Source organism: Mustela nivalis (genome assembly GCF_964662115.1).
Source record: "Mustela nivalis genome assembly, chromosome: 8".
Taxonomy (NCBI): Eukaryota; Metazoa; Chordata; class Mammalia; order Carnivora; family Mustelidae; genus Mustela; species Mustela nivalis.
Genome location: NC_139027.1, coordinates 60,639,652 through 60,667,646, shown reverse-complemented (window position 1 = coordinate 60,667,646; position 27,995 = coordinate 60,639,652). Strand labels below are relative to the sequence as shown.

At 36.3% G+C, this 27,995-nt stretch overlaps 1 protein-coding gene across 1 annotated transcript; it reads left to right on the top strand.

Annotated features, from left to right (window-relative positions):
* Positions 1–3: 3 nt before the first annotated feature.
* On the top strand, positions 4–26,806 carry PEX13 (peroxisomal biogenesis factor 13). Its single transcript, XM_082746694.1, has 4 exons — positions 4–177; positions 20,297–20,991; positions 21,570–21,695; positions 24,159–26,806. Exons 1-4 carry the CDS (start codon positions 86–88, stop codon positions 24,455–24,457), a joined length of 1,212 nt encoding a protein of 403 aa, XP_082602820.1. The 5' UTR covers positions 4–85; the 3' UTR covers positions 24,458–26,806.
* Positions 26,807–27,995: the final 1,189 nt, after the last annotated feature.

Genomic DNA, 27,995 nt, shown 5'->3' with positions numbered 1-27,995 from the left:
CCATTGTGCCTGGCGCGCAAGGGGCTAGTGTATCCGGACCTGGAGAGTCCCAGCGCGAACCGGGAGCCGAGCGGAGGTGGAGGAGATGGCTTCCCAGCCACCTCCTCCCCCGAAACCCTGGGAGACCCGCCGAATTCCTGGGGCCGGGCCAGGACCAGGACCTGGGCCCACTTTCCAGTGAGTGTGGGATTGTTCTGGCCGCGGGTTTGGTGGGCCGAAGGGGGGACTTGGCAGGAGACGGTTGAGGCCGTTGTTTGGCTGCGGTGTCCCCTCCCCCTCTCAACCAGCCCTCAACGTTGAGGGGTTCAAGGTAGGGACGAGACGCCAGTGTGGGGAATTTCGATGTCAGACAGCTGCTTCTGACTCGACGGTTCTCGATGCAGATAGTCTCCATGGAGCCCCTGGGAGCCTCACTGGGTCCCCGAGCTTGGGAGAAAGGGGGCGGCTTCCTGCTCCTTTCTAGTAGCGGAACACCGAGACAGAACCGCTTGACCCTCTTAAAAGCGTTAGACTTTTGGTCTTTTCGCTGATGAGAATAGCTGGCATTTGCCCAGCACCGGCTGGACAGGGAGCAAAGTCTCCCCAGAGCTTTCGACAACCTCTCGAGAAGTTGGTGAAAGCCCAAAAGGTCGCTTTTACGCAACTGGAACCCAAGACTCTACATTTTGCGTTGTTTTTCAGCATAACTCAGCAATGTTTTGGATTGGAGAAGCAACTTGAAAGCGGGAGTTGTTAACTGCAAGGCTTATGGATGGACTTTGTGTGCAGAATAGTGTGTCACTTTTCTAAGGCCTGCGTGTTTTTTGTTTTTAATGAGTGTTTAATGGGGAAAAGGGTAAAAGAGAATGAAGGAGAAGAATTTCACATGCTTGTGTGCTTCGTGTTGGGTCGATCTGGACATCGAAATTTAGATGAGATTCGAATGGCAGATCGCCTACCATAGTAGGTTTAGAAAATCCCTAATATGCTGTAAAGTATTTCTGCAATGTTCTAAAATCTTGTAATCCTTATTTAAGTATCAAGATGCTTGAACACATTAGCAACTTAATTTAATAGATATGGATAGATATATAACAAATAAAAGCTTTAATTTTACTGTTAAGCTGGGCGACACTTCCTGCTACCTTTTTTATGCGAGATTTGATTTTTTTTTTTTTAATTTTTGGACAATTCTTTGGAAGACAGGTTTTATACTTTGGCATCTTGTTAAAGTTCTGTTTGTGTAAAATTAACCATTTTCCCACTTTTTTTCATTGTGAATTTTAAACGCGTAGACTGGTAGAGTGTAAGAGTGAATACTTGTGTATTCACACTTAGCTTTAAGAAAATTTTTCCAGGGGCACCTGAGTAGCTCAGTCAGTTTAAGGTCTACCTTGGGCCCAGGTCATGATCCCAGAGTTCAGGGATGGAGCCCTGCATTGGGCTCCCTGCTCAGCAGGGAGTCTGCTTCTCCCTTTGTCCTTCACCCTGCTCTCACTTTCTCGCTCTGCTCTTTGTCAAATAAATCTTTTTTTTTTTTTAAAGATTTATTTATTTATTTATTTGACAGACAGAGATCACAAGTAGGCAGAGAGGCAGGCTCCCTGCTGAGCAGAGAGCTCGATGCAGGGCTCTTTCCCTGGACCCCAGGATCATGACCTGAGCTGAAGGCAGAGGTTTTAACCCACTGAGCCACCCAGGTGCCCCAAATAAAATATTTTTAAAAAATTAAAATTACAGAAACAGTTAAGCCTCCCACTATTTCTTGCTGTAACTACTGTCCCTGTTTGCTGTTTAGTGTACCCAGTTATGTTTTTATACTTTATACCTTGGTCCTTAAGTTTGTTTGTTTTATATATATGTATATATAGTGTTTAGTGTGTTTTCAGAGTTTAAATAAATATGTTCAAAGTATGTATCATTTTGCAAAATGTTTTTCCATTACATACTATTGATTTGAGATTTATCTTGTTCATACATACAGCTGTTGCTCATTCTAATTGCCGTAGGATATTCTATTATATAAAAACAAACTATTCTGTTGTAAGTATTAAAGTATTAATTGTTCATACATACAGCTGTTGCTCATTCTAATTGCCGTAGGATATTCTATTATATAAAAACAAACTATTCTGTTGTAAGTATTAAAGTATTAATTATGTATTAAAAACTGCTGCAGTGACCATTCTTTTTTTTTTTTTTTTAAGATTATTTATTTATTTGAGAGAGAGCGAGAGAGCCTGAGCATGCACTCATCAGCAGGGTGGAGGAAGGGAGGGAGAGGGAGAAGCAGACTCCCCACAGAGCAGGGAGCCTAATATGGGGCCTGATTCCAGGACCCCAAGATCATGACCTAAGCCACCCAGGCACCCCTGCAGTGACCGTTCTTGTGCCTTTCTCCTTGTCCACATTTTCAAGGGATTTTCTAATAATGTGTTAATGGAAGTGAATTACTTGGTGGGAGGTACACTTAACTTCAAGTACTAACTACTGCCGCATTGCTCCCCAAAGTGGTTATATACCAGTTTTTACATTTTCACTAGCTGTTTCAGTTTCTCTATATTCATTCTAACACTGATGATGTTATTTTTTAGTTATATATTTGCCAGTCTAATGGATGTGAAATGATATTTAATTTTTAATTCGCACTTCTGGTTAGTAATAAGATTGAGCATCTTTTTGAATATTAAATTAGCCATTTGAAATTTTCCTGTTGATATTTTTTGCCCACTTCTTTATTGGCTTTAGGTTTGCTTATCAACTTGTTAAGAGTCCTTTGTTCAGGGTGCCTGGGTGGCTCAGTGGGTTAAGCCGCTGCCTTCGGCTCAGGTCATGATCTCAGGGTCCTAGGATCGAGTCCTGCATCGGGCTCTCTGCTCAGCAGAGAGCCTGCTTCCCTCTCTCTCTCTCTGCCTGCCTCTCCATCTACTTGTGATTTCTCTCTGTCAAATAAATAAATAAAATCTTAAAAAAAAAAAAAAAGAGTCCTTTGTTCATACTAATTATATTTTTGTTTGTATGTTTTCAATTTCTTTTAGTCTGTGGCTTGTCTACTTTATTTACATTCATGTTCACTTTTGTTGTACAGATACTTCTAATTTATAGCGAAAATTTTCATACTTTGTGTTTTTTTTGTTTGTTTGTTTGTTTGTTTGTTTTTTAGATTTTATTTATTTATTTGACAGACAGAGATCACAAGTAGGCAGAGAGGCAGGCAGAGAGAAAGAGAGAGAAAGAGGGAAGCAGGCTTCCTGCGGAGCAGAGAGCCCGACGTGGGGCTCGATCCCAGGACCCTGAGATCATGACCCGAGCCGAAGGCAGCGGCTTAACCCACTGAGCCACCCAGGCGCCCCCATACTTTGTGTTTTTTATGTCTTGGTTAAGAAACCCTTTCTGGGGCGCCTGGGTGACTCAGTAGTTAAAGCCTCTGCCTTGGGCTCAGGTCATGATCCCGGGGTCCTGGGATTGAAACCCGCATTGGGCTCTCTGCTCGGCAGGGAGCCTGCTTCCCTTCCTCTCTCTTTGCCTGCCTCTCTGCCTACTTGTGATCTCTGTCTGTCAAATAAATAAAATCTTTAAAAAAATATATTCTGCATTTCACATTAATATCTTTAATCTACCTGGAACTGACTCCGTTGTACAAAATCAGTGCAAAATAGAGATTATAATCCCCCCTTCCATGGGGATAACTATCCCAGTACCATTAATTTATCTATTCTGTACTAGTTTATAATGCTATCTGCATCCTATTAAGTTTTCCTAAATGTGTGGTTCTGTTCGGGGGACTTTCCTATCTGTTCTGTTGGTTTTTCTATTAATATGCTAGCACCACTCTGTCCTTTTTTTTTTTTTTTTAAGATCATTTTATTTATTTTAGAACAAGCAGAAGGAGGGGCAGAGGGGGGAGGAGAGAATCTCAAGCAGGCTCCATGCTGAGGGACCCCTGCTAACAACCCTGAGATCATGACTTGAACTGAAATTGAGTCAGACTCTAACTGACTGAGTTTCCCAGCCACCCCCACACTGTCTTTTTAGTAAGTTCTGATACCTGCTATGTCAATAGCCTCCACACATTGCTATTCTTCAGAATTGCCTTTGTTACATTTACCCTTTATAAAAAAGACTTACTGGGATTTTTATTAGAACTTCATAAGAATTTGAACCTTTTTTGCCCTAAATAATGTTTTATACATATCTCCATGAAGTACTTTTCCAGTGGTTTAGTTGAAGTTCTGTTGTGTTTCATGCTGACAGTCCTATGTACAAATAAGCCAGCATAGATAACCAGCATCCTTGTATTGCTCCTGGCTTTCATCAGATTGCTTCTGAAAACTCACAGTTAAGGATAATGTTTGCTTTTTTGTTTTTAATAGGTTTCCTTTTGAACCTCTCTCTCCTTACCTTGCTCATATTTTTATTATGGAGTATTAAATTTTATAAATGACTTTTATGCATTTATTGAGATAATCATATGTATTTTTTAAATTTGAAAATGTTTATTTCATCCGTTAACTTTCTAGTGTTGAATCATGAGTAAATTTTTGGATGAAATTTACTACTTAATTGTGATTATTTTGTAAAATACAGTGTTGATTTCTGTTCTAATATTTTAAGATCTTTGCATATATATTTCTAGATAAAATTAGCCTGTAATTTTCTTTCTTTGTACTTTATATTTTTGGCTTTATATCCAGGTTGTATAGCTACAGAAATTTTTCTATTGAGTCTAATTTTTATTCCTTTATAGGTAGACTGTTCTTTCCTTAGTAGGCTTTAAGATTTTACCTGATACCTTGGTTCCCTGCAACTTTATTATGTCCTAGTCAGGTGTGAATATACAGACATGTATATTTTTTCCTCCTGCTTAGTACCTACATTGTTCATGCTCAGTACCTATAATATTTACTCTAATAATTCAATCTTTCTTTAGTGTAGGAAAATTTTCACTACTTATATCTTTTAAGCCCTATTATTTCCCATCTCTTCTTCCCTGAGTCCTATTAAACATTGTATCAGGAATAGTTTCTGCTAAAGTACCAATGTATGACTTACTCCACTTTCTTGTTTAGTTAATAGGAAGTCTAGAGAGTCTAGAGTCTGCTAATTCAACATTGTCTTTAGGGGACCTACATTTTTCCTGGCTTCCTTGTTGTTTTCTTTAAGCCTTCTGAGAGTTTGGACCACTTATGTCTTATTCTTGCTTCTTTGAAAGGAGTCTCTTTTTTCCTTTGGCAGCTTTAAAGATTTTTCTCTTTGTTTTTCGTTTTCAGCAATTATACTTTGTTGGGGCCTCAGTGTGAACAGTTTCATTGTGTTATTTGGGATGGGAGTCACAGAGATACTTACATCTCTCATTCATTCATTAATTTTAGAAAGTCTCAGCCATTGTCTCTTCAAATAGTGCTTCTGCCCATCAACATTTTACCCCTTTGACTCCCAGCTCCCTATAAGCTGTTTATTTCACTGTACAAACCATAACTTAAACTCCTTTCTATGTGTATTCTTTTGATACTCACGGGTATTTTCTTCTGAGCTCTCTTCTGGTTCATGGATGTTTTTCTTTCATAGGGTCTAATCTGGTACTGAGCCAATCATTAAATTCATAGTTTAATCTTAATTTTTTAGTTTTAGAATATCCATTTGGTCCTGCTTTATAGTTTCTATTCTCTGCTAAAAAAAAAAAAAAATCTCAATCTTGTCTTTTTTTCTTTAATATCTTAGTCATAGTTTTTTTAAAGTCTCTGCCTAGTAACTCCATTATCTGGACCCTTATGGATCTCTTTGTATTATCTGATGTTTTCCTATTTTTTTTTTTTGACATATAGTTTAGTGTTCACATAGGCCAAATTATTTTTCAGTGAGAGTTGGACATTGTATGTAGATAATTTAAAGCAATTTGAGGCCTAGGATGCTGGCTGTCTTGAGAGTTTTACCTTTGACAGGCACCTTTCCCCACTAGCAGTGTAAGATCATTTTAATGCCTTCAAGAATTGAGCCAGTTTGAAGCTGTGGTTTTAATTCCTACCAGGGCTAGCTTATTTCTTATATACCATTTTTCCCTTATTCCTAGTACATAACCCTTTAAGGTCCCAGTCTGAAGTGTGGGTTTTTACATTGGTCCTCATCTTTACAGGTTCTGAACTCTAGTTTTTGTCTCCTGAGCACAGTGAGTCTATTGAAAGCTCTGCATAGCTTCTTGTCCTGTCAACCATCTCTTCCAGGTTGATGCTTGTACCTTGAGAAACTTTTCAAAATAGACTCTGAGTTTTCTTTCTCCTGGATATTAACTTCTTAATTCCTCAATGCCTTGTTCTTACATGTTTTAAACAGGTAATGTTATATTTTTTTAGCCTGTTCTTGCATGTTTTAAACAGGTAATGTTATATTTTTTTAGCCTTTCTAGTTTTTTTAGTGGGAAGATTAGTCTGATTACCTAGAATGCTATTACTTGAAGTGGAATTCCCCAAGTTCTGTATTTTCCACCGTGTTCCTTTATGTACAACAACTAATTTTCTTCTTCCCTTGCAGTTGCAAGACAATTTCTGTAACTATGAGCATCGTGTCTAAGATTTGTAATGGATTTTTTCATCTTTATATGTTTTTATTTCATTTCAGTTCTTATTTCATAGATGTTATTGCTTCATTGAACTCTTTGACTATTTTAATGTTTGGCTGTTATATAAAATTTGTTTTTCCTTGAATGAATTCTCATTCTTTTTTTAAATTGATATTCAATTAATTAACATATAGTGTTTTATTAGTTTCAAAGGTAGGATTCAGTGACTCATCAGTCTTACATAACACCCAGTGCTCATTACATCACATGCCCTCTTTAATGTCCATCACCCAGTTACCCCATCTCCTAGCTCCCTCCCATCCAGCAATCCTCAGTTTGTTTCCTATGCTTAAGAGTCTCTTATGGTTTGTCTCCCTCTCTGATTTCTTCTTGTTTTATTTTTCCCTCCCTCCCTCTATGCTTTTCTGCTTCGTTTCTTAAATTCCATATATGAGTGAAATCATATATCTCTGACTGAGTAATTTTCTTAGCATAATATCCTCTAGTTCCATCCATGTCATCGCAGATGGTAAGATTTCTTTTTTGATATCTGAGTAATATTTCACTGGGTGTGTGTGTGTGTGTGTTTATGTGTGTTTACTACCTCTCCTTTATCTATTCATAGATATCTGGACTCTTTCCATAGTTTGGCTATTGTGGATATTGCTGCTATTGTGGATATTGCTGCTATTAACATTGGGGTGCAGGTGCCCCTTCAGATCACTGCATTTGTATCCTTGGGGTAAACACTTAGTAGTGTAATTGCTGGGCCGTAGGATAGTTTTATTTCCAACTTTTTAAAAGATTTTATTATTTATTTATTTATTTATTTATTTGACAGAGATCACAAGTAGGCAGAGAGGCAGGCAGAAAGAGGGGGAAGCAGGCTCCCTGCTGAGCAGAGAGCCCAATGCAGGGCTCGATCCCTGGACCCTGAGATTATGACCTGAGCCAAAGGCAGAGGCTTTAATCCCTAAGCCACCCAGGCGCCCCTATTTTCAACTTTTTGAGGAACCTCCCTATTATTTTTGAGAGTGTCTGTACCACTTAAATTCCCACCAGCAGTATAAGAGGGTTTTCCTTTCTATGCATCCTAACCAACGTGTGTTGTGTCCTGACTTGTTAATTGTGGGGTGGTATCTCATTGTGGTTTTGATTTGTGTTTCCCTGATGCTGAGTGATGTTAAATATTTTTCATGCTTCTGCTAGCTATCTGTTTGTCTTTGGAGAAATGTCTGTTCAAGTCTTTTTTTTTTTTTTTTTAAAGATTTTATTTATTTATTTGATAGAGATAGATCACAAGTAGGCAGAGAGGCAGGCAGAGAGAGAGAGAGGAGGAAGCAGGCTCCCTGCTGAGCAGAGAGCCCGATGCGGGACTTGATCCCAGGACCCTGAGATCATGACCTGAGCCGAAGGCAGTGGCTTAACCCACTGAGCCACCCAGGCGCCCCTGTCTGTTCAAGTCTTATGCCCATTTCTTGATTGGATCACTTGGTCTTTGGATGTTGCATTTGGTGAGTTCTTTATAGATTCTGCGTACTGACCCTTTGTCTGATAAAATATTTGCAAGTATCTTCTCCTATTCTGTAGGATGTCTTTTGGTTTTGCTGACTGTGTCCTTTGCTGTGCAAAAGGTTTTTATCTTAATGAAGTCCCAATAACTCCTTTTTGGCTTTGTTTCCCTTGCCTCTGGAGATATGTCTAGCCAGAAATTACTGCAACCAAGGTTACAAAGGTTGCTATCTGTGTTCTTGTCTAAGATTTTGATGAATTTCTATCTCACATTTATGTCTTTCTATCATTTTGAGTTTATTTTTGTGCATAATGTAAGAAAATGGTCCAGTTTCATTCTTCCGCATGTGGCTGTCCAATTTTCTGAACACTGTTTGTTGAAGAGACTGTCTTTTTTCCATTGGATATTCTTTCCTGCTTTGTCAAAGATTAGTTGACCATAGACTTGAGAGTCCATTTCTGGGTTCTCTTTTCTATTCCACTGATCTGTGTATCTGTTTTTGGGCCAGTACCATACTTTCTTGTTGATTACAGCTTTGTAATAGAATTTGAAATCTGAAATTGTTATGCCTCCACCTTTGGTTTTCTTTTCAATATTCCTCTGGCTATTTGAGGTCTTTTCTGGTTCCATACAAATTTTAGGATTATTTTTGTTCCAGCTCTGTGAAAAATGTTGATAGTATTATGATAGCGATTGCATTGAATGTGTAGATTGATCTGGGAAGCATAGACCTTTTAACAATATTTGTTCTTCCAACCCGTGAGCATGGAATGTTTTTCTGTTTCTTTGTGTCTTCTTCAATTTCTTCCATGAGTGTTCTATAGTTTTTCAGAGTGCAAATCCTTTACCTCTTTGGCTAGGTTTATTCCTCAGTATCTTCTGGGTTTTGGTGCAATTATAAATGGGATCTATTCCTTAACTTCTCTTTCTTCTGTCGCATTGTTAGTGTATAGAAATACAACTGATTTCTGTGCATTGGTTTTATATCCTGCCATGTTGCTGAAATCCTGTATGAGTCCTAGCAATTTTGGGGTGGAGTCTTTTGGTCTTTCCACATAGAGTATCATGTCTTTGCAGAGAGTGAGAATTTGACTTCTTTGCCTATTCGGACATCTTTTATTTCTTTTTGTTGTCTGACTGCTGAGGCTAGGACTTCTAGTACTATGTTTAACAACAGTGGCAAGAGTAGACATCCTTCTTGTGTTCCTGAGCTTAGGGGGAAAAGCTCTTAGATTTTCCCCTTTGAAAATGATATTTGCTGTGGGTTTTTCATATATGACTTTTATGACATTGGAGTATTGTTCCCTCTATCCCTACACTGTGGAAAGTTTTATTCAAGAAAGGATGCTGTATTTTGTCACATGTCTTTTGTTTATTGAGAGGATCAGACAGTTCTTGTCCTTTCTTTTATTAACATTGTATATCACACTGATTTGCAGATGTTGAACCACCCCTACAGCCCAGGAATAAATCCCACTTGGTCATGGTGAAAATCCTTTTAATGTATTGTTGAATGCAACTGGCTAATATCTTGGTGAGAATTTTTGCATCCATGTTCCTTAGGGATATTGTTCTGTAATTCTCCTTTTTGGTGGAATCCTTGTCAGGTTTTGGGATTAAGGTAATACTGGCCTCATAAACAAGTTTGGAAGTTTTCCTTCCATTTCTATTTTTTGAAACAGCTTCAGAAGAATAGGTATTAATTCTTCTTTAAATGTTTGGTGGAATTCCCCTGGGAAGCTGTCTGGCCCTGGACTCTTTTTCGTTGGGAGACTTTTGATTACTGCTTCAATTTCTTTGCTGGGTATGGGTCTGTTCAGGTTTTCTGTTGCTGCTTCCTTTTTCAGTTTTGGCAGTTTATATGTTTCTAGGAATGTATCCATTTCTTCCAGATTGCCTCTTTTGTTGGCATAATTGCTTATAATTGTTTGTATTTCTTCAGTGTTGGTTGTGATCTCTCCTTCAATTCATGACTTTATTAATTTGGGTCCTTTCTCTTTTCTTTTTGATAAACCAGGGGTTTATCAATCTTAGTCTTTCAAAGAGCCAGTTCTTAGTTTCCCTGATTTTTATTCTTGCTTTGTTTTGTTTTTATTTCTATATCGTTGATTTCTGCTCTAATCTTTATTCTCTTCTCCTGCTTGGGTTAGGGTTTATTTGTGTTCTTTCTCCAGCTCCTTTAGGTGTAGGGTTATGTTGTTTATTTGAAACCTTTCTGTCTCTTAAGAAAGGCTTATATTGCTATATACTTCCCTCTTAGAACTGCCTTTGCTGCATCCCAAAGGTTTTAAACAGTTGTGTTTTCATTTTCATTTGTTTCCATGAATTTTTAAAATTCTTATAATTTCCTGGGTGACCCATTCGTTCTTTAAAAAGATGGTTTTTAACCTCCATGCATTTGTTTTCCTTCCAAATTCCCTCTTGTAACTCAATTCAAGTTTTAAAAAGCATTGTGGTATGAAAATATGCAGGTAGTAATTCCTGTTCTTTTGGTACCAGTTGAGACCTGATTTGTGACCCAGTATGTGATCTGTTCTGGAGAATGTTCCATTCTGTTGCTTTAGAATGGAATGCTCTGAATGTATCTTTGAAGTCCATCTGGCCCATTTTTTCATTCAAAGCCCTTGTTTCCTTGTTGATCTTCTGCTTAGAAGATCTGTCCATTGTTGTGAATGGGGTGTTAAAGTCCCCTGCTATTGTTGTATTATTATCAATGAGTTTCTTTAATTTTGTTAATTGGATGACAGGCTGCTCCCATGTTAGGGACATAAATATTTATAATTCCTAGATCTTCTTATTGGATAGACCCTTTAATTATGACATAGTGACCTTCTTCATCTCTTATTACAGTCTTTGGTTTAAAATCTGTTTTGTCTGATACAAGGATGGCTACCCCAACTTTCTTTTGGTGTCCATTATCATGATAAATGGTTCTCTGCCCCCTCACTTCTTTTCTTTTCTTTCTTTCTTTTTTTAAGATTTTATTTATTTATTTGAGAGATTATGTGAGTGAGAGAGCACAATCTGGGGAGCAGCAGAGGTAGCATAACAAGCAGACTCCCCAATGAGCAGGGAGCTCGACATGGGGCTCGATCTCAGGACCCTGAGATCACAACCAGAGGCAAAGGCAGCCTCTTAACCAACTGAGCCACCCAGCCGATCCCCCTGCCCCACCTCACTTTAAATCTTTAGGTGTCTTTGGGTGTGAAATGAGTCTCTTGTAGACAACATATCTATGGATTTTGGTTTTTTGTTCAATCTGATTGGGGCATTTAGCCCATTTACATTCAGAGTAACTATTGGAAGATATGAATTTTGTGCCATTGTATTACCTGTAAAGTCACTGTTTCTGTATATTGTCTGTGTTACTTTTGGGCTCTCTCTTCACTTAAAGGATCCCTTTTTAATATTCCTTGCAGGCTGGTTTAGTGATCACAAATTCTTTTAGTTTCTGTTTGTGCTATAAGCTCTTTACCTCTCTGTTCTGAATGATAGCTTTGCTGGATTAAGCATTCTTGGCTGCATATTTTTCTCATTTAGCACCCTGAATATATCATGCAAGTCCTTTCTGGCCTGCCAAGTCTCTGTGGATAGGTCTACTGCCAGCCTTATCTTTCTTCCTCTATAGGTTGATGACCTTTTGTCCCAATCTGCTTTCAGGATTTTCTCTTTGTCTTTGAAATTTGCAAACTTCACTATTATATGTGAAGGTGTTGACCTATTTTTATTGTTTTTTGATGGAGGTTCTCTGCCTCCTGGACTCAAGTGCCTCTTTCCTTCCCCAGACTGGGGAAGTTCTCAACTATAATTTGCTCAAATATACCTTCTGGGCTCTCTGTTTGTCTCTTGCTTTCTTTTCTCTTCCTCTGGGACCCCAATTATTCTAATATTGTTTCACAACACTTGGGAACTCTGCTGCACTCAGGCACCCCTGTTCTTTCTGTGACCCCAGGGATCCTGAGACCACACTGTCCCATCCAGGACTCCACCTCCTTTTCCACCTGAGCACCTTTTAAGGCAAAGATATCCCCTACCAGAGCATATTTCTAAAAGTTCCAATTTTATACTTTGATCTTTATCACTTTCCCGTAGCCAGCTTATGGGAGTGCCTTCCCCCACTCTTTATATTCTAAAGCATCACCTCAGATTCACTTCTCTTCGCCTGCTGCCTTGCAAAAAGTGGTCACTTTTCTATTTGTAGAATTGCAGCAATTCTTTTTTAGATGTCTGGTTGAGTTTGATATCTATCTAGCTAAATTTCATGGACTAAATGAAACTAAGAGTCCCCTACTCAGCCATCTTCCAAAGAAGCTGAATTTTTATTCTAATTGTTGATTTTTGTTAGTTTGGTTTCTTTTTAGTGTTTTTATTTCTTCTTTATGTGTCTTCTTGATATGTTTGTTTTGAATAGGTTCTGTTTCCTTTTTGAGTTTTTGAGTTGCTTCCCTTCTTCTTTATTTACCTCTTTCTGTCTAGTAGGTTTCCTGTTGTCTCTCCACCCTCCCATGTAAGAACAAGCATAAAAATGGTAGCTTATGGGGCGCCTGGGTGGCTCAGTGGGTTAAAGCCTTTGCCTTCGGCTCAGGTCATGGTCTCAGGGTCCTGGGATCGAGCCCCGCATTGGGCTCACTGCTCAGCAGGGAGCCTGCTTCCTCCTCTCTCTCTCTCTGCCTGCCTCTCTGACTACTTCTGATCTTTCAAATAAATAAATAAAAATAATTTTTAAAAAATTTAAAAAAAAATGGTAGCTTAGATTAAGGATATCAAAGATCAAGTTACTGAGTCAGTTGTTAACTTGTTTCATTTCCTGCACTTGAGACATTAATGAAAGTCTTACCCTTCATAGTTATGTAACTTTCTAAAAATCTTAAACTATTGTTAGCAAATTTATAATTGCTTTTTAGAAGTCAACGTATTGCATTCCAACCCACAGCTTCAAGGAATGAACTAGTTCCATTTGTTTTTGTTTGGTTTGGTTTGGTTTGGTTTGGTGTTTTGTTTATTTGTTTTTAAGAGAACCAGTGAGGTTTCTTTTTCTTTTTTTTTTTTTTTTTCTTTTTAAGGTTTGTATTTATTTGACAGTGAGAGAGCACAATCAGACGGAGAGGGAGAAGCAGGTTTCCTGCTGAGCAAGAAGCACGATACAAGGGCTCAGTCACAGGATCCTGGGATCATGACCTAAGCCGAAGGCAGGTGCTTAACTGACTAAGCCACCCAGGTGCCCCAAACTAGTTCTGTTTGAGTGGAGCACTTTTAGTTCTTGTTATTTCCTAGAAACCTATGTCCTGGCTGTCACTGCCTGATTTCAGACCCAGAATTGAGTAGGCCCATAGCTTCACCCCTATAATCATCTTTATATTTCTGTTTAGTTTCTATTTCATAAATCTAGATATGCCTATTTATTATTTTTGTTTTATCTGTTATTGCTCCTACTTTAGAGTAGAGCTGCTTTATGAAAACTAGAAAATACTACACTATTTCTTAGTCACTATTTCTTAAATTATTTCTTAATCTTTTCTTTAAATTCTTTTTGAAGTTCGGTTCCACTTTTTGTGATGTGATACAATATGAAATAAACAAAACCTATGAATTATTCTTGCCAAAAATGTTAACCTGATTCTAATTAAACCTTTAGATGCAGTGTTTAATTTAACTGGAAATGTAGAGGACAGAGATATATTTAAACAACATTTTGGGGTCTCCTGCATGGTTTAGTCAGTTAAGCATCCAGCTCTTGATTTCGGCTCAGGTCATAATCTCAGGGTGATGAGGTTGAGCTCTGTGTTGGGCGGGGAGTCTGTTTGAGATTCTTTCTGTCTGCCTCTCTCCGCACATGAACTCCCCTCCCAAAAAAAACAAGCAACATTTTGGGGAAACACAGATCAAGAAATGTAAGATATTCTCAAACAAAACTGACTCAGGGTGCCTGGATAGCTCAGTCAGTTAAGCATCTGCCTTCAGCTCAGGTCATGATCCCAGAGTTCAAACCTTGCTCAAACCCTGCTTTGGGCTCCCTGCTCAGCGGGAAGCCTACTTCTCTCCTTCCAACTACATGGTGCTCCTCCTGCTTGTGTCTGCACATTCTCACTCTCTCTCTCTCTCTCTCTCTGTCAAATAAAAATTTTAAAAAATGAATAAAATGGGCTCTACTCTTCAAAAAGTCAAGGACATTTAAAAGAAGCAGGATGATTCTAATTTAGAAGAGATGAGGAAACAACCAAATACAATGTGTGAACCTTAATTGCACTTTTGTTCAAAGAAAACCACAATAACCTAAAAGACATTTGACTCTTACAACTTAATGATAAAAAAGCAAATAACCTGATTTTTCAAATGGGCAATATCTCTGAATAGACATTGCTCCAGAGAAGAGCTAAAAGTGGCCAGTAAGCCCATGAAAAGATACTCAACATCATTAACCGTCAGGGAAATGAAAAACAAAACCACAGTGAGATACTACTTTATACCCACTAGGATGGCTGAAGTGAAAAAGATGAATAATAACAAGTGCTGGCAAAGATGTGAAGAAATTGGAACACTCATACACTGCTGGCAGGAATATAAAATGGCCCAGTTGCTTTGGAAAACAATCTGGCGATTCCACAGAAGGTTAAGCATAGTTACTGTATAATCTAGCAATTCCATACCTAGGTATATATACCCAAGAGATAACAAAAACATATGTCCACATAAAAATTTTTATATAAATGTTCATAATAACAGTCATAATAGCCAAAAAGTAGACACAATGCAAATGTCCATCAACTAATGGATGGATAAACATAATTCAGCAATAAAAAGGAGTGAAGTACTGATAAATGCTACAAAATGGATGAACCTTCAAAACATTATATAAGGTGAAAGTAGCCAATCACGAAATACTACATATTGTTATGATTCATTTACATTAGATTCTCATTATTTGCATTTGCAGATTTTCTCACTAAAATTTATTATAACCCCAAAATTAATACTTCAGGCACTTTCATGATCACTCACAGACATGCACAGAGTGGCAAAAGATCTGAGTCATCTCTCAGCTGAAGTTGAACAAAGCAACCCTGTTACTTCTTTTTTTTATGTATTTATTTGTCAGAGAGAGAGAGAGAGAGAGAGAGAAAGTGTACAAGTGGGAGGGCAGCAGGTAAAAGGAAGAGAAGGAGCCACCCCACTGAACAAGGAACCGGATGTGAGACTTGATCCCAGGACCCTGGGATTGTGACCTGAGCCAAAGGCAGATGCTTAACTGACTGAGCCACCCAGGCTTCCTAAGACTTGGGGTTTTTGTTTCCGCTTTATGCTATAAAGAGGTATCCTTTTCACAATTTGATGGAGGCCACATTTTTCATATTTTGGTAATTTTGCTGTTTTAAAATGTCCCCTAACCATAATGCTGAAGTACATTGTTTCCCCCAGGAACAATGATTCCATATTTGCTAATTTAATGTTCACAGCAACTTTACAGAATGACTATTAAAAATAAGAATTGATGATACATGAGATATCTAGAATAGACAAATCCATAGACACAGAAATTAGATCAGTTTTTACCTAGTATTAGGACTAGAACAGGAAATAGGTAGTGATTGCTAATGGATAAAGGATTTCTTTGTGAGATGATGAAAGTGTTCTGGAATTACATAGGTTGATGGTTGTACATCTCTGTGAATATACAAAAAGCTCATTGAATTTTATACTTCAAATAGCTCTTTATACTTTAAATAGCTAAGGTCATGGTATATGAATTTTATCTCATTAAGGCTGTTTAAAGACAGTTGATGGTATTTGTTATCTGTTGTCTGTTCAAATGTTTAAAGACATTTGAAAGTAATTGTTATCTGTTGAATATCAATTGGATAATGATGAAATTGTTAATTTTTAGAAATGGGAAAATGGTATGGTTTTGTATGAAATATCTTTGTTCTTAGAAAATACATGCTGAGGTATTTAGTAGTAATATATCAAGTTTAGGGACGCCTGGATGGCATAGTCAGTTAAACATCTGCCTTAGGCCCAGGTCATGATCCCAGGATCCTGCAATCAAGTCTCTTGTGGGGCTCCCTGCTCAGTGGGGAGCCTGCTACTCCCCTCTGCTTATGCTCTCCCTCTCTCTCTCTCTCTGACAAATAAATAAAATCTTTATTAAAAAGGGGGGGGGTCTCAAGCCTACAAGTTACTTTCAGTGGTTCAAGAATTTTTTTTTAAGATTTTATTTATTTGAGAGAGAGCATACATGTTCATGAGCATGATTGTGGGGCAAGGGAGAAGGAAAAATAGGCTCCCCACTGAGCAGAGAGTCCTATGAAGCAGTTCAATCCCAGGACCCTGGGATAATGACCTAAGCTGAAGGCAGACACTTAACTGACTGAGCCACCCAAGAGCCCCTGGTTCAAGAACTTATAAAAGACTAGAGAGTGAGAGAAAAAAAACAAATACAGCAAAACAACAGCGGTTATTGAATCTAGAGAGAAGGAATATTGGTATCCATTGTACTTTCAACTCTTTTTGTGTTTGAAATTTTTCAAAATATGAAGTTGGGTTGGGAGACTTTTGGCACATTTAGCACTGAATATACATCTTTTGTTATTCAAAGTCATAGTCCTGCTTAGTTGTTCTTACAGAAAGAACAGAAAGCCAGACTATATGTGGAAACTGATTATACTTTTTTGTATGCCAGAAATAGGCAGCATTCAAATCAGAGAAGAGTAAGAGGAAAACTTTCTTTTTTTTCTTATTACATATTTACATTTAATTATAATTTTTAAACTATCATATTCATTGAAATTTATAAAATAACAAGGATATATAAAGAAAAAATCTGTATTAATACTCTAGGTGATATATGTGTTTTAAATATTCACTAAAGAGAGGCTTCAGCATAGTGTTTGTGTCAGTACCTGTTATATGCTAAGCACTGTAGTAGGTGATGGTGAAACAAGAGTAACTCATGTACCTGTTACATGAGCTCATTGGTAGAAGAAGCAGACATGTATAGGAATGTAAGATACTGTATAATGATGGACAGAGAATTATGGGAAGGGCTTCTGATGATGGCAGAAGAATTTAAGGGGGGGGGGAACCCTGTTGAGGACAAATAGAAAAGCTAAGCAGAATATAAAAACATTGGCTTAAAAACATCTGCTTGAATGCATTATAGAACAAATAAGAAGGTAAAGATTTGTGGAGCCCAGATCTAGAGAAAGATGGAAGTCCACAAAGGTGAGAGTGGATTCACATAGAATCTGCTACTTATTCCAAAAGAAGCAGTTTGGATGATGAGAAACTAGACTAGAAGAGTACTTTTGACAGACTCTTGGAGCATGGTTAGAGTCTAATGGTCTAGAGGTGCTGATAAATTACCCACACCTTGAGTTATCACCCTGAAAAGATACATCTAAGTGAGGGTATAAAAGAAGCAAACGGGCTCTTAACAGGAATATAAGCCCAGCTTCAAATCTTTTCCATTCCCAAAATTAGATTAAGGATATCATGAATTGATAATTGCCTTAACAGCCTGCCCAAAGTAAACGAGAGGATAATTAAGAAAACAGTATCCAGAATGAAATATATCTGGAGGAAGAGAGCATCATCCAGGGGCTCAAATTATTGCTACAGTTCTTTGTGTATATCTGGTACATAAGCAAAACCAAATAACAGGACCCAGAAAGACATTAGATAACAGAAATGGAAATTAAGTGTAACAACAGATAAAAAACAGATTCATAGGGGCTCCAGAAAATGGAGTTACCAAAGAGACTTTAAGTTAACATTGTTTTTAATATGTTGAAGGCAATCAATAGAAGGAAACATAAGGAATTTTGGCAGATGTTTGGAAACTATTAAAAGGAAAAGGAATATCTAGGATAAAAAAATACAGTAGCCAAAATTAAAATTCATTGGGTTTAACCACAGATTAGACATTGCTGCAGAGAGAATTAGTGACTTAGAACAGTGTTCTAAGTGTGTCCTGCGAGAGTATGGACCAACTGTTGTTTTTCAAACTGTGTAATAGCAGTCCACAAAATAATGAAACTTAGGCCAGGATGTAAAGAAAGCAACATTTGACACTGAGCATACTGTTTAGTTTAATTGGCATTAAGAATACATTGATTTACATTATGGTACAAGATATTTATTTTGTGGTAGAATGGCCCTTGAATAGCAGTGACCTGAAGGATAAGAAGAAAATATCTGGGGCGCCTGGGTGGCTCAGTGGGTTAAGCCGCTGCCTTCGGCTCAGGTCATGATCTCAGGGTCCTGGGATCGAGTCCCTCAGCGGGGGGCCTGCTTCCCTTCCTCTCTCTCTGTGATCTCTTCCCTTCCTCTCTTCTACTGTGATCTCTCTCTGTCAAATAAATAAATAAAATATTTTAAAAAAAGAAGAAGAAGAAGAAAATATCCAACATATTTTTGCACAAAGAGACAAAGTACAGAAAATACAGAAAGGAAGGGAAGAAATTTAGGGGATGAGGCAAGGTATAATTTACAAATAGAGAGGATAGTCTGATAGCAGTTCTTCTCAAAATACTTCTGTGATAACCAATACTTTTTTTTTTTTTTTAAAGATTGTATTTATTTGACAGAGACATAGCGAGAGAGGGAGCACAAGCAGGGCGAGTGGAAGAGGGAGAGGTAGGCTTCCTGCTGAGCAGGGAGCCCCATACGGGGCTCAATTCCAGGACTCTGGGATCATGACCTGAGGTGAAGGCAGATGCTCAATGACTGAGCCACCCAGGTGCCCCACCAATACATTTATAAAATACAATAAAAATATAGCAAAGTCAGATAACTTAAACAGTCTCATTTGTTGTACTTTACTCATTATAAATGGGAACATATGACTTATAAATTAGCAGTGGTCCACAGACCTTATTTTAAGTAGCACTCAAGAAATTGAATTCATAATTAAAATCATAATCTTGATAGATGCTGAGAAATCACTTGATAAAATTGGGTGTTCATTCATGCTAAAAACTCAGCAAATAGAAATGGAAAAGGAACTACTAAATTTACAGCAGCCCTGTAGCAAACATAATAATCAATGGTGACAGGTTGAGACCTTTCCCTTTGAGATCAGGAAAGAGACTGTTATCACTTCTATTCAAGATTGTATAACATGTCTGAGGTATAATAGCTTAATCAGAGCTGTAAGAATTGAAAAAAGAAGAAATAAACCTACCGTTATTCACATACAAAATGATTGGAAATCCTTAAGATTTTTTGAAAATCCGGGCGCCAGGGTGGCTCAGTAGGTTAAGCTGCTGCCTTCAGCTCAGGTCATGATCTCAGGGTCCTGGGATCGAGTCCCATATTGGGCTCTCTGCTCAGCGGGGAGCCTGCTTCCCCCTCTCTCTCTCTCTGCCTGCCTCTCTACTTACTTGTGATCTCTCTCTCTCTCTCTCTGTGTCAAATAAATAATCTTTAAAAAAAAAAAAAGATTTTTGAAAATCCATTTGAATAAAAAACAAGATTCCTGGATACAAGGACTATATTTTTTTAATGCATTATTTCTATGTAATAGTATCAAAATGAAATTTAGAAGACACCATTTACAATAGCATCAAAAATATCAAGTATGTATGAATAAATTTAGAGAAAACCTGCCACATGGAAACTATATAAAACATTATGGAGACTCAATAAAGTTATCTTTAAAAACTGTTATTGAGAAAAACCTTTCAGAGACCTAATAAATGTGAGTTGAAACTCACTTGATGTGGTTTATCTCAAATTAACCTGCAGAATCAGTGTAATCCCACACAGTCTCAATAGGGTTTTGTGGGGGAGAAGGTGTAGAACTTCAAGCTCTGATACTAAAATGTGTGTAGAAATTTAAAGGGTCAAACAGCCAAAACATTCTTGAAGTTGAAGAACATTATAGGAGGACTTGATTTATTGGATTCTAAGACCTATTATAAAACTATAGTAATTAAGATAATGACATTTAGGTGCAAGGATAAACAGATACATGGTTGTACCCAACTCTGAGAAAATAGATTAAGAATACTTCTAATAATGCCGGCATAAGTAAACAAGAAAATAGCAAAGTTTAGTCAGCTGTTTTACTTCTTCATTTTGTTTTAAGACTGAGATTCTAAGCTTGTGGATATTAGTGACTGTTTCTTATTCTTACACATCTTCAGTAGATCTGTTGTTAACACTGGATCTGTAAGAAGTATTTAATAGTTACTTTGAATTGAATTTATTATGTGCTTAAGTTGCTATTTTGAATCTTTATCTGGTTTTAGATCTGCTGATTTGGGTCCTACTTTATTGACAAGACCTGGACAACCTACGCTTACCAGAGTGCCCCCACCTATTCTTCCAAGGCCATCACAGCAGACAGGAAGCAGCAATGTGAATACTTTCAGACCTGCTTACAGTTCATTTTCTTCAGGATATGGTGCCTATGGAAATTCATTTTATGGAAGCTATAGCCCTTATAGTTATGGATATAATGGGTTGGGCTATAACCGCCTTCGTGTAGATGATCTGCCACCTAGTAGATTTGTTCAGCAAGCTGAAGAAAGCAGCAGAGGTGCATTTCAGTCCATTGAAAGTATTGTGCATGCATTTGCCTCCGTCAGTATGATGATGGATGCTACCTTTTCAGCTGTCTATAACAGTTTCAGGGCTGTATTGGATGTAGCAAATCACTTTTCCCGATTAAAAATACATTTTACAAAGGTTTTTTCAGCTTTTGCGTTAGTTAGGACTATAAGGTATCTTTACAGACGATTGCAGTGGATGATAGGTTTAAGAAGAGGCTCTGAGAATGAGGACCTATGGGCAGAAAGTGAAGGAACTGTGGCTTGCCTTGGTACTGAGGACAGAGCAGCTAACTCAGCAAAATCTTGGCCAATATTCTTGTTCTTTGCTGTTATCCTTGGTGGTCCTTACCTCATCTGGAAACTGCTGTCTACTCATAATGATGAAATAACAGGTAAGAGTAGGAGAATGGACTCAAAAACCTTTTAACAGTCTCAAATTTCAAGAATGAATTTGTTAAGTTAGCATTCTTCATATTCATTTGTATTTAATATTTTGATCCAGTTATATTTTCAGTTAAGAACTTGAAAACTGGAAAACAAATACATAGCAAAAACAGGCTTGTTGATTTATTTATTGTTTGCTTAATGTAACGGTACACATTGCCTGACTACCGTTTATAAGGTACTGAACTTAATGCTGTAGAGGATGCAAAGATACAGAGAACATAATTCCCTTACCTTTCTTTTTTTGGTTTTTGTTTTGTTTTGTTTTTTCTCCCTTATCTTTCTAATACGTATTGGCAGGGAAATGGCTAAGACAATACACAGGTATTTGTAATTTTGGCTTGAAGAAAAAGAGAAAGTTCATAATAGATATCCTAGTGAACATATTGTTGGATCTTATATGGTGTTAATTATAGAATTTACTTTGGGGGGTACTTTTCTCTTGGCAAATAAATTTATGCAGTTTATAAACCATATTGAAATGTAAACCCTAACCCTTAATCTTAATTCTTAATTTGGTTTGTAGACAATACGAACTGGGCAAGTGGTGAGGATGACCATGTAGTTGCTAGAGCAGAATACGATTTTGCTGCTGTATCTGAAGAAGAGATTTCCTTCCGTGCTGGTGATATGCTAAACTTAGCTCTGAAAGGTAATAAAACGTGAATAAATTGGAATTATCCATGAATTTTTTAAATTTGTAAATAGAGTATTAAAAACTGCAACAAAGAATCTTGGTCATTGTTAGTTAACTCAGAAGTAGTTGCTAGGATTTCTCTTTCGTGTCAGTTTAGAACTTCCAAACCTGGGGGTCTGGGGGTGGGGAATGCCCAACAGGTTTGTTCCAATAGTAATTCACTGAGATGAGGAAAGATTTTGTTCATATAATCTCTTCTAAACTCAAAACTTAAATTCAGATTCTGATAATTCCCACACAAAGACATGAAGTAAGCACTATATGTAATAAATCTAACAACCCAACGAAATTATCCAGTGTCATGTAAGTATCCCCATCAGTCTTTGATTGCTCAGACTGGTATTGCTTTCTTTTTTATTTGAATAGTGTTTACTTCAGAAACTCCAACATGAATATTCTAGGAATTACTCTCATGAAATATTAAAGAACCTCAGCAAAAAATTTATATACATCTCAGGTTTATTGTTAGACTAGGTCACTAATAGTTTTTAATGGCTCCAGACAAAATGGCCTTTTCCCTTTAGCTTTCCCCAGTAATGGTGATCAGAATTTTTAATGGATTTGGGGGGGAAAAAGAAAAGATTTTTGTGTGTTTGTGGGGATTGAGGTTTGCTAGGAAAACATTTTGTTGGTAAAGATACTAGTGATAATAACAGCTGTCCTTTATAGTACAAGGCACTATAATTGCATTTAACCCTTATAATAATGATACATCTTGCATTTAACCCTTATAATAATGATATGATTTGGGTACTCTTATTATACTGTTCCTATTTTACTTATGAGAAAACTCAGAATGACTAAATTGTCTTGGATCACAAAGCTGAGATGTGATGGAGCTAGACTATGAACCTAGGTTTGTCCCACTTCAGAACCTATATTTGTGATTAACTATGTGATCTATTAATGGAAACTTGAGCCTTTAATTAGTTTTAGTCATTCTTTATATAGGGAAAAAATATTGTCAACGTTCACATTATTTGATTATTATATAAATAATTGAAAAATATCGGTCAAATTTGCTAAATCTCTGCCACATCCTTCAGACACAAAATCTAGGCTTCTAAGTATTATATTTATGTTTTTTTTTCTAGTGAAAATAGCACTTTCAAATAATTAGTTTTAACTAATCTAAATAAAATATTAAAAAGTTCAAGTGTGGCTTCTTTTAATTACATTATACTATTTAAGGAAAATTTTATATCTCAAATTATTTGTCCACTAATGATGCTGCTTAACTCTGTGGCTTTGCTTCTTTGCTTTTCTCCATTGCTCACATAAAGTACGTATGAGCATTTAGAACAAAATCAGTCACAGACATGGTTGATTTTAGATGTTTTATTTTGTCCCCCATTGTAAAGTATTAAACATAAAAATGTCATATTGTGCCTGACTTACAGTGTTGAATTAAAACTGAAAGTTAAACAGCTTATTAAAGATACAGGCTATCTTGAAAGTACCAAAATACAAAATTGAATATACTAAAAAACCTTTTCTTCTTTAAGCTTAGAGTATTGCCTTACCTTTTTTTGTTATGTGGCTAGAGATAACTGAGGTCTTTATCTTTGCCCATCTTGGATTAAAATCAGCAGTATTCACTTTCTTGAATTGTTCATCACGAGGGCGCTTGACTGGTTTGGTTAAGCATCCAACTCTTAATATCAGCTCAGGCCTTGATTTCAGAGTCATGAGTTCAAGCCCCACAGGGACTGCATGCCAACATGGAGCCTACTTTAAAAAAAAAAAGAAAGAAAGAAAGAAAGAAAGAATTTTTCATCAAATAGAATGAATTTTATGTAGTATATAAAGAAATTTGTCATGTATAAAGGTACATATTTTCTATACTTGCTCTTAACTTCTTTTGAGAAGGAATGAGAAGTTCATTTCTTAAATTTCAATTTAAAATATGGACGCCTGGGTGGCTCAGTTGGTTAAGCAGCTGCCTTCGGCTCAGGTCATGAACCCGGCGTCCTGGGATCGAGTCCCACGTCGGGCTCCTTGCTCGGCGGGGAGCCTGCTTCTCCCTCTGCCTCTGCCTGCCATTCTGTCTGCCTGTGCTCACTCTTTCCCCCTCTCTCTCTCTGATAAATAAATAAAATCTTTAAAATATGGAAAACACTGATGTTAGTTTTAGCTTTTGGGAGAACTGAATCTCCTTATTCTATGAATGGACCAACTGATAGAAATTCATGTTCTTTGAGGTTGAAAATGTATTTGGTAAGTATAAAATAAAAAGTGTAAATTATAAGAAGGGATCCTAGAACTGGTAAGCCTACTCATCATTTGATTTGGAATATATATATTGTTTATATATTTTAGTATGTAAGTGTAACACAGATTTTACTTAATATTTTGTTATCAATATTTTTTGGACTCCAAAGTGTGTTATAATTACAAGGCTGTCTTTTCTTCCATCAGAACAGCAACCCAAAGTACGTGGTTGGCTTCTGGCTAGTCTTGATGGTCAAACAACAGGACTTATACCTGCTAATTATGTCAAAATTCTTGGTAAAAGAAGAGGTAGAAAAGCAGTGGAATCCAGCAAAATTTCCAAGCAGCAACAACCTTTTAACAACACAACACTAACTAAAGGAGCCACAGCTGCTGATTCTTTGGATGAACAGGAAGCTGCCTTTGAATCTGTTTTTGTTGAAACTAATAAGGTTCCAGTTGCACTTGATTCCACTGGGAAAGGTGGAGATAAACAAGATCTTTGATATCTTTCCTGTTTGCCTGCAGTTGAACTATACTTTTTAAAAATTACTTCTTACAAAGAAATTAATCTACAATCCAATGAAACACATTTGTTAACGGCTATTCCAGGTGTTTTGCTGCTAGAAATTATTAAAGCTGTACACTAGTGTGTCGGTCTGGTGACCTAGTTACATTTTAGAAGTTATTGGACCATGAGGATATTTGTTTCACCTAGATTTTAAGATTATGGAGACTGCTATCATCTTCATCTTATTTAAAATCCTATGTTTTATTGAAAATAAGATGATGAACTATAGAATACAGTGTTTGCTATAGTAGGGGTCTTAAATGCTTTTTAAAGTTAGAACTTAATTGATTTGGAATCCTCAGAAATTGAGTGATATATAAATATGAAAACAGGCAAAAGTCTACTTTTTTTTTTTTTACAACTTTAAACTGAATAATAAAATTTTCTGATCTGTGTTATATCCAGTCTTGGGTTTGCTTTAGACAGTAATATGATTTTACCTACCAATAATTGGTACTGTTACCTTTTATTGTATTTTTAAAAATTTATCTTGAAAAGTCACTTGAAGTATTCTGAAGGAGATGGTTCTAGAATGATATTTAGCCCTTCTAGTTTTTCCTGGTAGTAAAAAGGCTGAAGTTTATCTTTCTTACAGATTATTTCAGTTTCTTCTGAGGATCATAGAACTTTTTATCCCTTTACAATATGACTAGTTTTCATCCTGGGAAAATCAGAATATATGAAAGATTCACTTTCTTTTTCTACAGCCAAGACACAAATCCTTTGAGTTTGCACATAACAATATAATCAGTTCTAGCAGTAATGATTTAAATCTTTTCATGGATTTTCTGCTTTTCTGTAGTGTAATTACTTTTTAAATTCCATAGTCAGGCTGTTCTTTAAACCTTGAAAATGTGTCACATTGGATACACATTTCTTTTAGGTTTAGTTTTTACTACTGAGACTATTATTAAAATGGTGAATTGCCATTTAGCATATGATAATACTATATGACTTGTTTTGTGTTTAATAATGACTTTAAATGCAGTTAAATTTCAGTACACTGAGTATTTCCCCACAAAATTGGAAAATCCATATACTTGCTGTGATCATACTACAAAATAATATTAGGAATACAGGTATACAAGAATACATTTACAGATATGGCTCAAAATGTGGAATTATTTGATATTTTGATTATTTTCATCTTTTTATAGGCTTTATGTTCATCAAATAAATAATTCTAGAACAGTTCACACAAAAGCATATAAGAACCAAATACATACTCAGCATAGAATTTTACTGAAGGCTTTTTGGGAACCTCTCTATTTTGAAAGGACAGTAGAAGTAACGTGTAATTTAAAATATAAATATTGACCCCCATGCAGAAAAAAATTATTTAATAGTAAAATTTCTTTATCTTAGGCCTATTTTTTAACACCCAGATATTATTTAGTCTTCAAGTTGAGATAAAGTTTCTTGTATATTATTTTACATTTGTTGTGTTCTACAGTTACAGATTCTGCTTTTTTTTTGTTGTTGTTAGAGTAATTTATGGAAATTTTGCCCTTGAAACAATTTTTAATAAAACAGATTATTTAATTTGATGTTGAGACATCTAAATTGATTGCTAGAAATGAAGTGAGGGTGAAATGTTGAGATAGCTCTGTTTAGGTTAGAAAAGGTGAATCTCTAGGATAGAATTTTGACTACTATTAAAGGTGTGTAAGGAGAAGAGTATAGCACAGAATGAAAGACAAAAACAATTTCACTTTTCTTTGTTTGGTTTTCAGCTAAGTACACTAAATTGCAGTATACATTATCTGATAACTATTTGTGTCTGAAAATTCCTTTTCTATTAGAATTCTGGAAAAGGAAAAAAGCAGAGAAATTTTATAGCCTTTTTTTATCATGACAGTTTTAGTATAATTTTTTGGATGAGATTAAATGTAATGTTCACAGCTCTAATACTGTTTTTAGGAACTCATTTAAGTACTACTTTACAGAAATTACTAATTGAAACCAAAACATTTTCAATTAAATAGAACAATAAATCACAAGTTACAATAAGAAAAGTTTCATGTACATTTTTTTTCTGATCATATTTTATCAGTTTAGAAAGGAAAAGATAACAGGATTATAAATTTTTATGTTTTAACATTTATTTGGATACTTGATTCAGTCTGTCATTATGTCATAATTATACATTTACCTGAACACAGCTGTCCTTTATCTTATGCTTTCTTTAATGGAAAAGGAACAGAAATTGTTCTTCAGTTAAAATTTCATTTTTAATAGGTTGTGGAGTTACTTTTACTGGACAAATAAAAGTATATTAAACTTGGTTGACACTTTTTTGGAGATAAACTTAACTCTTTTTGCAGGATTAAAATTAATATAAAAAGTGTCCCGGGTCTCAGCACCAAAAAAAAAAAAAAAAAAAAAATTAATATAAAAAGTGTATTTTTCTTCATATTGTGTATATTAACTACTGCAAACCAGTTCTATTTCCTTGTGATTTAAAGAAAAATATCAGATTTATATTTACATAACAATTACCTAGAGGGTTATAAATAAAACAAGACCACAAATCTAGGTTTTGGGAAATCTAGATATTAGTCTGAATATCACTGTGAACTTACTATAAGACTTAACTCACAATTATTTTTGGTTTCCTCATTGACAACATTGGGGATAGCTGCTACATCTGCCTCCTGAGAGAATGCTCTTAAAAAATGTAAAGCAAGGGGGACACTTGGGTGGCTCAGTTGGTTAAGCAGCTGCCTTCGGCTCAGGTCATGATCCCAGAGTCCTGGGATCGAGTCCCACGTCGGGCTCCTTGCTCAGCAGGGAGCCTGCTTCTCCCTCTGCCTCTGCCTGCCATTCTGTCTGCCTGTGCTCTCTCTCTCTCCCTCTCTCTCTCTCTGGTAAATAAATAAAATCTTTAAAAAAAAAAATGTAAAGCAAGGGTGGGAGGTTGGGGTACCAGGTGGTGGGTATTATAGAGGGCATGGATTGCATGGAGCACTGGGTGTGGTGAAAAAATAATACTGTTTTTCTGAAAATAAATAAATTAATTTAAAAAAAAGTAAAGCAAAATCAAAAGTACAACGTTACAGCAAGTATATATGTTTATATGTTTTGTAAATTTTTCTGTATATATTGAAACTCCTTAACATCCTGAAAAAGTTAGGAAGAATTCAGATCTATCTCGAATTTTAGAATTGCATATACTTAATTAAGAATCAAAGTTCACTTACTTCACTTTGCCTAAGATGTAGTTGAAAATTATTTTGCTGAATACGAGAATGGCCTAATGCAGAAAAACAGATTGGAATATTTATTCAACACAAGAAGTTTTGTTTTTTTAGCATTGCCTTGAAATGTTCTTTCATATCAGTTTTTTATTTGGCTTATCTTATTTGGGAGAATGAACTGTTTCTTCAGTGCATAACTCAGCAAATGCATGAATCCTTTGGAATACTTAACCATATGCCCCATGAATAGTTCTTCACATTTAAAGAAATAATGTT

Excerpts from the sequence above, each read along its gene's own strand:
- PEX13 (XM_082746694.1), top strand. The coding sequence starts at position 86 with ATGGCTTCCCAGCCACCTCCTCCCCCGAAACCCTGGGAGACCCGCCGA. Across the intron at positions 20,992-21,569 it reads TCATAATGATGAAATAACAG|ACAATACGAACTGGGCAAGT; the intron begins GTAAGAGTAGGA and ends TTTGGTTTGTAG. Across the intron at positions 21,696-24,158 it reads GCTAAACTTAGCTCTGAAAG|AACAGCAACCCAAAGTACGT; the intron begins GTAATAAAACGT and ends TTCTTCCATCAG.